Here is a 13,455-nt window from a genome sequence, read left to right on the forward strand (position 1 = left end):
GAGAGTGATAGGAGGGGGAGAGAGAGAGAGAGAGATTTTACTTTTCGCAAAGTTAAAAACTTGCGTGTTGTTCCGTGGTGGTGTGCACACTCGTAGTGCAAAATATCAAGTGCTCTTTAATGGGTTAAGGGCTGAAATTCTGTTGAATGAAGCCAAACCGTTACTGTCTGTCTGCTAAAACCAACATGTTTGCACTTAAATGTGGCTTCCAAAATGTAGACATTTAGGAGACACGAGGCTTTCACCTCACACCATGCACTTATAAACATGTACACACACACACACACACACACACACACACACACAGTCTAACTGAGCCAAATTTAGAAACTAAGATATCATGTTCTGGTTCCTCGAAGTCTTTGGTATTTCATATTTCACGGCTTTTTTTTATTCACAGCCAAACACTGCTGCCATCTCCTGCTATTTCTCCAAGAGAGGTTGACTCTTTAATCAGCTTTGATTTACTGCTCAAATTATTTGGCCGATTAATCATTTTTTGTGGCCATGTCCTGCATCAGGTCTGAACTAAAAGCCAAAAATTGCTGTTACTCTATGTTAAGCTTTGCTTTTACTCGCTTTAACTTTGTTTCAAGTATGTTTTGCTGGTTCTGTGGCACTCGTGTTGATGAAGAGTGTGTTATGGATAAATGTATTGTATTATTCTTTTTTTAAATTTTTTTTTTATTCTGATTAAGTTGTTCTGTGGGTTCACTCATCAGTTAATGTCTGGCAGCTTTCCACAACTCAGCCTTAACTTTCAGCCAAATGAAACCTCCTTGCTTCCTGCAAAGTACTGTGAGAAGTCTGTAAACTAGTAACATTAACTGCTGTTACAGACGCTTCCCTCCCAGTGAAGTGCAACCCCCCCGCCACCCCCCCACCCGCCCCCGTTCCCTCACACACACATAGACACACACATAGACACACACGCTCCAACCTAGCCTCCCTGTTGTGGTTTCATTGGTGGATAACTTTCCAGGGCCCCAGGGGTCCCAACTCAGAACACATGTCTGCTTTCTGTATGTTTACAGTACAGCAGTTTAAAGGGAATGAAAGTTACTCCTTTTAAAGCGTACTTGTCTATTCTGGACAGTGTTCCTAAAAGAGGGAAATGTATTCAGGCAACGTAGACAAGCAACACATCCTAATACCTCTTAAGATTGAATATATAAATGACAAACATGGCTCTCTAGCTGTCACATGACCATCTGGGGAAATCAGACTATGACAGTCATGCCACCTTAGATACGACCTGATTGCCCTTACAGGCTCTGGGTCATGTTTAACTATTGGGATGACGGTGACAGCCTCGGGCAAGTTGTGAATAGGGGAACAAGTTCTTTGAATAAAATGATACATTTACAATATCTTAAATATGTATTGAAGTTGCGATACATCTGCTGTACAAATACAGTTTGAAAATGTGTTTAGTTAAACCTCTGAATGTTCTTGTTTCAAGTGCCAGTGTTTGGCATCGTGTGTTGCATTCAGGCGGAGTAGTAAGTAGGAAAGTAGAGTACACATTTTCTTCCCCCTCTGCCAATTCCCTCCAATTTTCTTTGTTTAAAATATTTAAAAGTAGGCTACTTTTCACCTGATAGGGGACCTACAGGTTATTGGTTATTATTTCCCAGCCTAGGAGACGTTTTTTTCACCAATCTTCCCTGCCCTTGTTGGCTTGTTGCTGACCCACTTGTAGAAAAATTGCTCGCTCTACTAGTTTTCAAAAACTATGACCTTTAACTCAATTATAAATATATATTTTTTTAATCACAGGTCCACTTACCAGCTGCTGAAGACAACTCCCAGTGGAGTTCCCTGAGGGAGACAATGAAATGTCAATGTGTCTCTGGAAGAAAAAAATAGAAAGTTTTTATATTTTATAATTCTTTTTTATTTCTTATAAAATATGCTTATTTCTGCAGCAGCACTTCATTTGCTGCTAACGCACTAATAATTGACTGTGCCTCCAAGTACTAGAAAATAACAGAAGTGTCTAAATTACTATAATGAAGCAACACCGCCATGTCGTTTACTATTGGATTTTCCGACCTCTCGCAGTTTTACTCATGGGATTTGAATGCAGCCCCAGTAGGCAGCGTGATGCACTCTCACAGCGCCCTCCCCCCCCCCCCCCCCCCCCCCCCCCCGTGCTCCTTGTGGCACACTGATTGGTCCAAATTTAGGGTGTGTTCACAGAATGGGCGGCTTTCAACAGACGTGAATTGAGCAGGAGATTCCAGTTTGTGGTATAGGCAGGAACTGGAAGCGACCCAAGCCCATCCAAACCCAGCAGGCCACACGAACACACTCACATGTGCGCACACTTTTGTGTGAGCGTGCAGGAAATCCAATGGACTTTGAATACACTGCTGTATTGCGGTTTCCGCTCCGTCCGTCCAGATTGATCTATTTTGTGGAAAACAGACTGGAGCAACTTGTTTTTGTAAAGATGCTGTGTTACATTAGGATTCGTCTTTAGATATTTGTACAATAGTAATAACATGAGGAAGGAAGACAGAAAGTGAGACAAGATCATAAATGCATGGCCAGGAAAGTCTACCACATCTACGATTAAAACGAGATTATTGAAATGTAGAGGTTTTCTCCTGGCCGAAATACCTTCCATTTTTTAACTGTGGTGATTTCTCCCAAATTCATTCCACAGACTAAAACCTCAATTAAACCTATAGATAATGAAGTCTAATGATAATAATTACCTATATTTAGAGCTTTAAGTGATCGTCATTTTGGTTAGAGAGAGGGAGTTTGATTCTCGCTCTAGGCTAATTTCCTTGATGGTGTAAATATAGCCTGGGTTTGAAAGTTTTTTCCAGCAGACAGAACCCGAGCTTCCTATAAAAAGGTTAAATGAAATGTTATGATAGACAAATTTCAAAGTCACCGATCTATGAAATTTGTCCGGCCACAGTCAGATGCCCATTAGTCCGTCTCTTTGTCTATTTGTCTATGGGTTGCCAGATCATCGGTGTACCGCTTTGTTACTACTGCCACATTATGAGGGAAGTAGGAGTTTGTATCAAACTTGAGAATTTAAACAGCACATTAACAGAGAAATCACTGTGGTTTGCAGGTTATCTGGATTTTTTTTCCTGCTGCTCCAGTTTCCTCCCACTAACAAAAGACATGCCAGTAAAATCTGAATCACCTGTACTGGTCTGTATGTGTCGTCATATTGAGGTTGCTGTAGTCCGATGTTATAATTAAGGAAAAGGAAGGGACAATTTGTACCACTGGGCCCCCTAGAGGTTTGGCCCCCAAGTGCACCTCGATGTCCTGCTGGAGGCACCACACAGCAACATGACTGCATCATACCGCTGTCTCCTTTAGAGGCCTTTAAGTGAAATTGTTAACACCATGAGGTTACTGAAAATTGTTTAAGTTCACGCCTTCACTTCCACAAAACAGTTATAGTCTAGTTTTGTGAAATTTCCCTCCCATCCAGACATCATACCACGACCTTAAAACCAATCTAAACTATTGGTGTTTTTCTCACATCCTGTTGTTAATGTATATTATTATAAGAATATTGAAAATGTTGAAATTGAGTGCAGTCTTTTCACCTTCTTCCTGTGAAAGCAATGGCTTGAATTACTGCCTTGCATTAAGGAATTAGTAGGTTGCAAACCCATACGTTTATGTGGAGTGCTTGAACATCATATGCTTCCATTTTGTCCTGTTTTTTTTGGCAAGCATGGTATTTTGTTGATCCTCCCTTTTTTATGACAAAAAAAACTTTCTGTCTAGTTTTCAATGCTGCAACAACAAGCAGGATCTGTCTATATCTTGCAATATTTTTCAAATATTCCCCTCATATTGGACATTTTATTATCCACCATCGCCGATATCGGTCTGTGAAACCCTCCTTGGTCACCCAAAAGCTGTCACGGTCAATTTACTCATAAGTATTCCTTTATAGCGCCAGTTTTATTGCAAAAAAAGGGGGGGACTTTCACTGGACACTCCCCTAAAACCCTGGACGTGGATATCTGCTTCTCTGATTGGTTGTGAAGCCCCGACCGACAACACCTGCTTCACTCCTTCATCCGAACAGACACCGGGGGCTCAGGGAAATATAGGCAGCATCCCTTCCAGCGCATGCATTCAGTCCCACAGCTGCCCCACTACAGACACCCGGCCGCAGCTGCGCTGATTACTGATTCAAGGTGAACCCTCGATCACACACACACACACACACAGACACACGCGCCCCGACACACGCGCACACACACACACACACACAAACACACGTCCCCTCCGACTCACATACACACTGGCACACGCACGCACACACACGCTGCGGGATCTTTGCTGAAAATCGGAGCACACTACCGGGGACGCAATGATGGTGAAACTGGCCGTGGTGCTGCTGGTTTTGTCAGTGCTGGAGCAAGTGGTGGGATTGGATATTATCGATATCCACGACAGCCTCCCGGAGAAGCCCGTGAGCCAAAAAGGACGCCTCTCCTTGCAGAATACAGGTACGAACTGTGTGTTAGGAGTTGACAATATGAAGAGGGTTTTTTTGGGGGGGGGGGGGGGGGGGGGAGGGGGGGGTGCAACTACGCACGTCCCCGCTGGGTTTGTTCCTACACGTGTTTATGTGGCTGCAAATTGAAAGCATGCTGGGGACTCGTCCCCCGCGGATTGGGCATAAAACGCCGCTTCTAACTCAAATCCCGGCGCTGCAGTTCTCACGTACCCCGTTTTGATCACTCAGTAAGACGATATCTAATAAAAACTCACGGAGGGAAATACAATATGTTAGTAAACTATTAATAGAACGGCACAAGGTAATAGGTAATGCATACGGCAGCGCGTCTGGGTGTGCGTGCGCAAGTAGCGTGCTCGTACGAGCGCGACAACAGTTTTATTGGTTTTCTGGAAGGAAATCTTTTTTTTTTTTGTGGCAATGTGCATTCCAGGCAGCTCCACATGGATTTTTTGGGCGATGTGTCCAAACAGGTTAGCAGGGCAGTGATGATCGCAGTACTGCGGCTCGGCGCTGAAGAAGAGCACGACTTGTTGAGTGGGGGGAGTGGGGGGGGGGGGGGGGGGGCGTAAGGACAGAAGCACCTCTTGCCCAAAAACCACAAAGCACATTGGAATTTTTAAACCGATTAACTCCCCCCCCCCCCCCCCCCCCCCCCACGCCCCTCGTATAATCAGCATGATTTATAGCATGGGTCGATTTCTTCCAAAACGTCAACAAAAAAACAAAAAAAAACTAAATTGGGAACAAACTCTGACGCATGTTCCACAACAGAAGCAGCGCCGCTGTGTGATTCAACGCACGTTGCGGCCAAGCTTGTATGCGATCCGAGCGCGTTCCCGCGATGCCAAGGCAAGCATTGCTGACAGCGGCTCACTTTTCCTGCCCAATGAAGTTAAACACCCCCCACCCCCCCACCACCACCCCCACCCTACCCCCTACCACCGCTCCCCCCCCCCCCGTCAAAACAGAGGCTCTTTGTTGACACGCGTGAATTTCTCAAAAGTCCCATTCAATTCCAATTATTTCCTGCGCTCTTGGCGCAACCGCGCGCACTTCCGGCGGAGAGAAACGTGTCCTTTGCGCCCGTTTGGTTATCAGCTGCGAGGCGGATCGCGCGTGTCATTGCGTGTTGCTGAATTCAACGTTTGGTGTTTCGGTTTACCTACAATTTGCCTGGCTGTGTACGTCAAGCAGCCCTTTGTGCGATAGATCCACGCTGTTGGACAGCAATGACTGTACTAAAAGAGACCTTCAATTATCACACGGTCATTTCCACCCTCAAATACCTGTTTTATACCTGTCTTTCATGGCCACAGACAGTAAAGGTGGCAAAGGGCCCCTGGGAGGCAGCCGGTGTTGTACAGGAGCTGATATTATTCACATATACGTGCATGTTTCTGCCTGCATTGCTGCTGTCGCTTAGTGAGGGATCTTTTTTTTGTGCTTTATGCAATCTCAGTTCATCTTTGAGTGCTTTGTGTTGCACATCGAGTCATGGCTGCATCTGCAATGCGCCATCTCATCTCAATGCTATAGGCATTGCAGATGGATTGTGGTGAAGAATGACACAGTAGCATCTGTCACAAAGGGTTCCTCTGCAGGAACTCCTCAGCCTTGGGAAAATTAGACCCCGCCCACCTTGCATCCCTTTTCTCTAGCCAGCGACCGCCTGGCTCCAGACCGGCTTTACGACCCGCGCGGCAATGCAAAGTGCCCAAGTCGAGTTGTGCCTTGAAGCTGTATGGAGTTGATTGCCGACACGCCTGTAACAATCTGTGCTGTGGACAGATGAAAAAGGTGCCTCCCCCTAACCTGTTCTCTCTTTCCAGCCGAGATGCAGCACTGCCTGGTGAGTGCAGGGGATGTCGGCTGTGGTGTGTTTGAGTGCTTTGAGAATAACTCCTGCGAGATACGAGGGCTACAGGAAATCTGCATGACGTTCCTGCACAACGCTGGCAAATTTGACTCTCAGGTACTAAACTGGTCTGTCTGTGTGTTTTGCAAAAATGGTGTAACCATTGGCAACATTCTCTCTCACAGCTCCCCACTCACAATCTACGGACAGATTACTTTCTGCTTTTTTTCCCCCCCTTTCTACAAAGCGTATAACTTTTCCTAGAAGTGCGACCTCACTTACACTGATCTCCTCGTCATCTGTTTTCCTCCCTCGGGGGAGTTCACTTCCATCTCAGTGCACTGGTACACAGCTAGGACCAAGGGTCACGCGCCAGTTGGCCAGACGCCCAGTTAGCTCGCTTTTCACGCATAGCGAAGGCGGAAGCCGTGCCAAGCCAGCTCTGACCGGGGTCTTCGCATTTCTGTAGGGTCACATTCTAGGAACCTTTTGGCCGATAAATCCACAACATTTCAGCAGCAGAGCAACACACGTTCTTGCTGTTCGTGCAGAATTTGATAACCCCATTCTGTGTTAGAACCCGTGCATACAGAGGTTTGCTCCCATGCATCCACACGTACTCTAAAGCACTAATTAAACCAATGCATACCAGTTAAAATGATCAGCCGGAAGATTGGAACGTTAAAGGAACGTTGTTTTGAGTTCACTCGACAGTTGTGTCTCTTTATGTACACAGGGGAAGTCCTTCATCAAGGATGCTCTGAAATGTATGGCACACGGGCTGCGGCACAAGTTCAGCTGCATAAGCAGGAAGTGTGTGTCCATTAAAGAGATGGTGTTCCAGCTCCAGAGAGAGTGTTATCTCAAACACAACCTGTGCTCTGCTGCTAAGGACAATGTGGCCGTCATGGTGGAAATGATCCATTTCGAAGATCTCTTCCCTAAAGGGTGAGTGGCGTCTCTGGACGGCATGTCTGGATACAGCATTTCTCTTCTTCCGTGCATAGTAATAGTATAACGCATAAAGCATTTACTCCTGTGGTTTTCCTAGACCTAGCTGTGTTGTGTTTCCAGCCATGAATACTCAAGCTTCATGTAGGTTATGTGCCTCTCTCTGCCCAGCCCATATGTGGAGCTGGTGAACATTCTTCTGAGCTGTGGCGAGGAGGTGAAGGAGGCCCTGACACGGAGTGTCAGGCTGCAGTGCGAGCAGAATTGGGGGGCTCTGTGCGACAGCCTGAGCCTCTGCGCCTCCCTAGCCCCGTCTCCCGCCGGTTCCGCCATCGAACACCACCGCCGCCCCTCGCCCTCCCATCCCGAGCCAGAGCACCCTCGCCCCCCGCGACAAGGCGATAAGGAAAAACCTGCCAAGGTGAGCTTCAACGCTCACCCACGCAATCGCAGTCAGGGGACCCGGCGCCACAGCCTGGACGCCACCGAGGCCACCGTCATCCGGAGGTGAAAGCGTCCCGACCTTTGACCACCCACAACGTAAAAACAACCACACCTGCAGACTTATGCACACCTGTCACATTAAACCACACCCTCACACATGCACACACATGCACACACATGCACACACACATACACACAAACACAAAATCCCAGACAGACTGAGCAGAAGGAAAAAAAGCATCTACCTTTCCTGCCCCTATTCCGCCATCTCCAGTCATTCCAGCAATCTCACATAGTAAACTTGCAGGGTAATTGTGGTGTACTGGCTTGTACTTATACGCCAGACCGTAGGCCTCGATACAAAAAAAGAATAATACTTGTTATTATCATGATTATTTTAACTGTTAGGACTATTTTTGGCTCTAATATAGCATTTGTCAAATCTTACTTAGTGTAAGTATTTGATTGCATTTGTATTATTTATTTTATTCTGTATACAATGTTGAAGTATCAAAATGTACATAGAAATATACTTATCTATATTTATATAAACATGTATAAATATAGTTCCTATATGCAATACTGGTATACTGTAGATGACATAGTATATGCTGTGTGGTCTGTTGTTCTCTTGACAGTATTGCACCCATCACACAACGGTCTGTAGGTATGTGACATACACCATTTGTTATCTCAAAGTGGGAATGTGTATTATAATTATAGACACTTCAATACAAATTGTACAGGTTTCGAGTCCAGTTCTGGCACATATAAAATGTAGCGCGTGATGGCCATGAAGCCTTGTGCATTCTTAAAGTGAACATCCACTCTACAGTGGATGCAAAATGAATACTAGTAATAGTATGGGTGGTTATTTCACGCGTGTATGTAACGATAAGTCTTCAAAAAGCTAGAAACAAGAGCGCCGAGGCGCACCTCTTGACGTCTTCGAAATGACTGGGAGACGAGCCCGGCCTCTTGTTTCATACGTAGGAAGTAGGAAAGCAACTCTGGCGTGACGCAGAAAGTATCACGTCGCTCCCATTCATTGTCGATCGTGTGTCTCGTCAACAAGATGGATTAATGTCGCGCTTGTAGCTGGTCGAGACATCGTCGTTCTCGTTCGCGATTAATAATTGAACTGTCAAATGTTAGGCCTTCCCTTTTGAGTTGGTTTCCCAGCTAACTGTCAGCTATCTGTGAACAGCAGCAAAAAGGGGGGATGTTCAATCAAGTCCTTTTTCAAAATGTAAAGTCCCAAACATCGAGGTGCCTAAACGTGTTATTGTCCACAGCGACCGCTTCTCTGTGATTTTTAAGTGAATGGATGCTAATGTGTCGTAAGGAGATTTAATGTTGAGCTATTTCACAACAATGTTGAGCCACAGAAGTCTTTGATTTTGCACTTTGGATGATTGTCAGTTGTGTGTTGGACTGCTGCAGGTTTAGAGAAAAGACCACGTTACCAGAGCAGTCGCCCTCTAAACCCGGACCGTGTGTGGAGAATGTTTCATTTGATCCACCCCGATTTCCCTTCATCAAAAACAGCAGCAGGTTTTCGTATCCCCACGCGTTCCTTCGGGACCAGGCTCAGCCCCTTCCTCAGAAGATCAATGTGATCCTAAATTAGCCCTTATTCCACCGTGGTGCTTTTACCCAGGTCAGGAGAGACATGGAGGCCTGTTACTCTACTCGTTAACGCCGCGGGCAAAGCAGCGAGCAACCAGGAACTGGGATAAGTCCACACTCTCTGGCGCTGTAATTCTAAATGTTATATTTACCGAGGCCACCAGAGGATTCCTCTGGGCCGCGGCCAAGAGCGAGCAGCACGGAGGCAGAGGGGAGAAGAGGGACGTTGCTCTGTGATTCACTTCATTTTACTCTTCTTTTCTCCCTTCTTAAGGCAGGTTTTTTTGTTTTTTTTTTATCATTACCATTCTTTTAGTTGTAGACACAACCCACCACATCGTGCTGGGGAACGATTGGAGCGAGAGAAAAAAAATCAAATCTGCTTGGATCTCGTTGCTCAGTTAAGGGTTTCTTTATTTTTTCTATTTCCCTGATGTTTTTTTTTTTCCCTCCCAATCATTTAGAGACTGTTATATGCACAGAGGGTTTGAATCATCAGTGAGGCTTCCAGGCTTTTATTTTTTTTTTCCGTTGGGATTCCTGTGACATCCCAGCAGCAGACATAAGCTAATCCTATTAAGAATGTACTGTATGTGTGTGATGTGACATCTGTTCAGCTGCCTGTGTTGGATTTTGCTTCTTTTGTAATAATGTAGTTGCTTGAAAGGCTTTTCTTTATGTGTTAAGGGGAAATAAAACTAACCACGTTTCAGGTATTGTCAGTGGTCCATCAATACGTTACGTCTTTTCCTCCATTAAGCACAAAGACTCTGCTCCAACTGTAGAAAATACAGGACGAAGACCAGAGGTTTATAACTCACTTGACATCGGGCATATGATCCTATCAATATCTTTGGACTCATGAAGTCAGATGTATCTTGTTACCATTAAAATATTTTTGTCTGTATTTTGTAAATGTGTGGATCAATTCAATTGTACATTGAAGCGGTATAAATGTGTGGCATAAACACCATGACATTGTGGCACAGCCTCACATCAGATAAAGAGGACATGACATTCAGGGGGGAAACCAACAATCTCCTAGCAGGTTAGTGGAGAAGCCACAGTCGTCTCAGGTGTACACAAAAGTTAGAAGACACCCCTTTTGCCTTGTTTGACTTGTCCCATCTTACCGGCTTTGTTTAAAGTTTTAAGGGTTGGAAATATCCTCCCAATTGAAAGGCCTAAACATTTACGTCAGCTGCTCTGGATTGTTTGCAAATGCTTGGGATGGGTTCAGGGCGTCAGCTTTTTTCAATTGTCCCAACTGTGTTAATTGCCTCACTAAACATTTAGACAGTCTTCTGATTTGAAATGTAGACTTTAAACTGTTGATTTTAGTCATTCAAGGGTCAAGTTGAGTGTACTGCGGTGCATTTCTGCTGGCCATGTACAGGCACACAAATCCGGCTCCTGCTTTTTAAAGATTTGTCCAGATGGTGGCAGGGCTACATGAAACAAAACATACAATACCCTTTCTTCATCATCAGCCCTTCTGACATTCAGTGTGAAACCTGCCCCGCACATTGTTCCGCAGCTTTGCAACTCTTACTGAGCAACCTTTGAGTGTGTAGTGATACAAAATGACCACTGGGTGGTGACACCTCTCCATATAAACCTGAAGACAAATAGGGGGAGCAGGTGCAAGTGATTGATTCTTACCAAGGGTGAGTGAGTTACTTGATTAAAGCTGCATATGCCTTTAATCTTTAATATTATAAAAATAATAGTTTGTCTACATATTTCGTGTCTGGTTTTTATCAAAATTGTTCTTGAATTAAAGGAAGCACTCGGGAACAGTACATTATCAAGCAATCTAACAAGCATTTTAATATTGTTTGTGTTAAAGGGTGTTCAGTTGGTCTTAAAAAATAAATTAATCACGCCTTAATATGTCCTGTGGCTCCACTGTTTCACTGCCGATATTATTTTAAATCTCAGTTTAGGGTAAATCAACTATAGTGTTGCAATTTCAGTTTGTTCCCTTGATTCTCCCTATTATTCAGTCAGTACATTGACACTGGCAGAGAAGACATTGCTGGGATGACACTATATTACACCATTTTTCATTCAGGGTTTTATTTGGAAATATATTGGCACGGCTATCACACACAAGTTTTATAACTCAACCGTCCGTGTGTTCAGAGAAAGTGAAATTTATATAAAACTCCCCTGGCCTCGTGTGAAAAGGGCAATGCGAGCTACATGCCGACATTGTTTCCTGCACCGTTGGAATCAAAGATTATAGTCAGGGAGCTGATAAGAGAGGCTGGGATTAAAGCGTGTGGAAGAAATTATGCTGTGTCACACTAGCAAGTTGTAACAACGCGATGGGTCTGAGAGGGACGACCTCCTGGCCCAACAATGGGCCGCCGGCTGGACCAGAAATCTCCCAGTTTGCATGGTTGCTATGACAACGCAGCTATTTCAATATGTAGGCAGAAGAAGTCATAAATGAGGGGAGGTTGGGCAGGAGAGAGAAACAGTGCCTCTGTCAAGAGAAACCTGAGATCGCCCAACCTCGGCTGTCTTTTGTGAACATCTGCCACGTGCTCCAGTCTGAACTAATGAATTAATGACCGGGTGCCTCAGTTCCATGGATGAATCATTAAAGAACCATAAAGGGTGAATGGGTGCACCACTCTTCTGTCAACTGGTGGGCATCCGAAAGATCAACGTCCTGTATTTGCCTAAGGTTGGGACAAGAAACTGCATAAAATAAATGGAACCTGATCAGCAAAGCACCGTTTCGCCGGGGGAATACAGAGCGAGTTGCTCTCGGGGAAGAAAACGCTGACGCAACTCACAGTGCTCGAGTTACTGTCAGCCTCAAAAGACCTACAGCAGACAGCAGCACATGCAAGATGGTGGAGCCCGACGCACATTCAGGCTCTCAACCTTAGGCCCACGCACAGTGTACCTGTTCGTATTGACAGAGTGCCATGGCTACAAATGTTTTGCGGCGTTGGTTGATATTGGCCTGAAAATATCAAACCAATAATCTGTGAACCGGCAGTTTCTCATTTTTGACCAGAAGCTCTAGATACTCTGTTGTGTGTGCTGTTAAACCACCCAGACAGGCCCTGCTGCACATAAGGGTGGGGTAGGGTGTGGTGTGGTACTACAGGATACAAATGAAGGGTGGGTCTGCCTTGGGCCGAGGAACACTACGGTATCAAGACCGACTCAACAAGCAAGCAGTAAATGATACTCTGACGGGTGCAAAGTAACTAGAATTGATTATCTATTTCAGATTTGAAACAATTTAAAAACTAGTATGTCAAGCTTTACGTACGTAAAAGTCAGTGCCTACAGTTGTGGTGAAATGTCAACATCGTGAATTTTTGACCTTGCTTTGAAACCACTGTCTTAACAAGGCAACCTTTGATAATGCTTTCATAGGCTGACTGTCTAAACAGTATCAGTGACCTGCACAGGAAGATGTTGCTCAAGTGTTCATGTTAATATGAAATAGGACCCAACAGTGTTTACCCCGACTGTTTAAACAAGCCCCTTTTACCTGAGTAACTTTAACACAAGTAATGGTACTCCCAACCTGGGTAATGTATCATTTAGGTCTACCAGTAGTGCTTCTATTATGAAGGATACTCTTTCCTCTCCTGGGGAAGGATCATTAAGCTTTGAATGAAAGGGAGAGCACATCCTTTTGAGGTTCTGGTTTGACATCAGACGATATTGTATGTCCTATAGGTGTTGTCACCATGTGATGCTATGATATAATGGTATGGTCAAAGCACTGCACATATCTGATAACAAATAAATAAAACTAATATACATTTGAAGCTCTATTATGTGCTGAAAATTGCTTATTTGAATGAAATTGCTGTGCAGTGTCATCCAATCATTTTTCTTTCTCAGGGCCTGTCTGATACACAACACTGCAAAACCTGCACAACTGCTTTAGGTTGAGATGAAGGGGAGATCATTGCTTAGTCAAATAAACTCTGCATTTGGTATAAATGCAAATACCACCAACCTTGTGTTTTAACCCTTTGCCTTTCATTGAAATACGATCCTAACGATTTAGATAGAAATT

General features: G+C 44.6%; 1 protein-coding gene across 1 annotated transcript; it reads left to right on the forward strand.

Annotated features, from left to right (window-relative positions):
• The first annotated feature begins 4,201 nt into the window (after positions 1-4,201).
• On the forward strand, positions 4,202-10,305 carry stc2a (stanniocalcin 2a). Its single transcript, XM_037462019.2, has 4 exons — positions 4,202-4,505; positions 6,349-6,491; positions 7,111-7,322; positions 7,497-10,305. The coding sequence occupies exons 1-4, from the start codon at positions 4,367-4,369 to the stop codon at positions 7,834-7,836; spliced, it is 834 nt and encodes a 277-aa protein (XP_037317916.2). The 5' UTR covers positions 4,202-4,366; the 3' UTR covers positions 7,837-10,305.
• Positions 10,306-13,455: the final 3,150 nt, after the last annotated feature.

The sequence above is a fragment of the Pungitius pungitius genome, chromosome 2, assembly GCF_949316345.1.
Source record: "Pungitius pungitius chromosome 2, fPunPun2.1, whole genome shotgun sequence".
In the NCBI taxonomy this organism is placed as follows: Eukaryota; Metazoa; Chordata; class Actinopteri; order Perciformes; family Gasterosteidae; genus Pungitius; species Pungitius pungitius.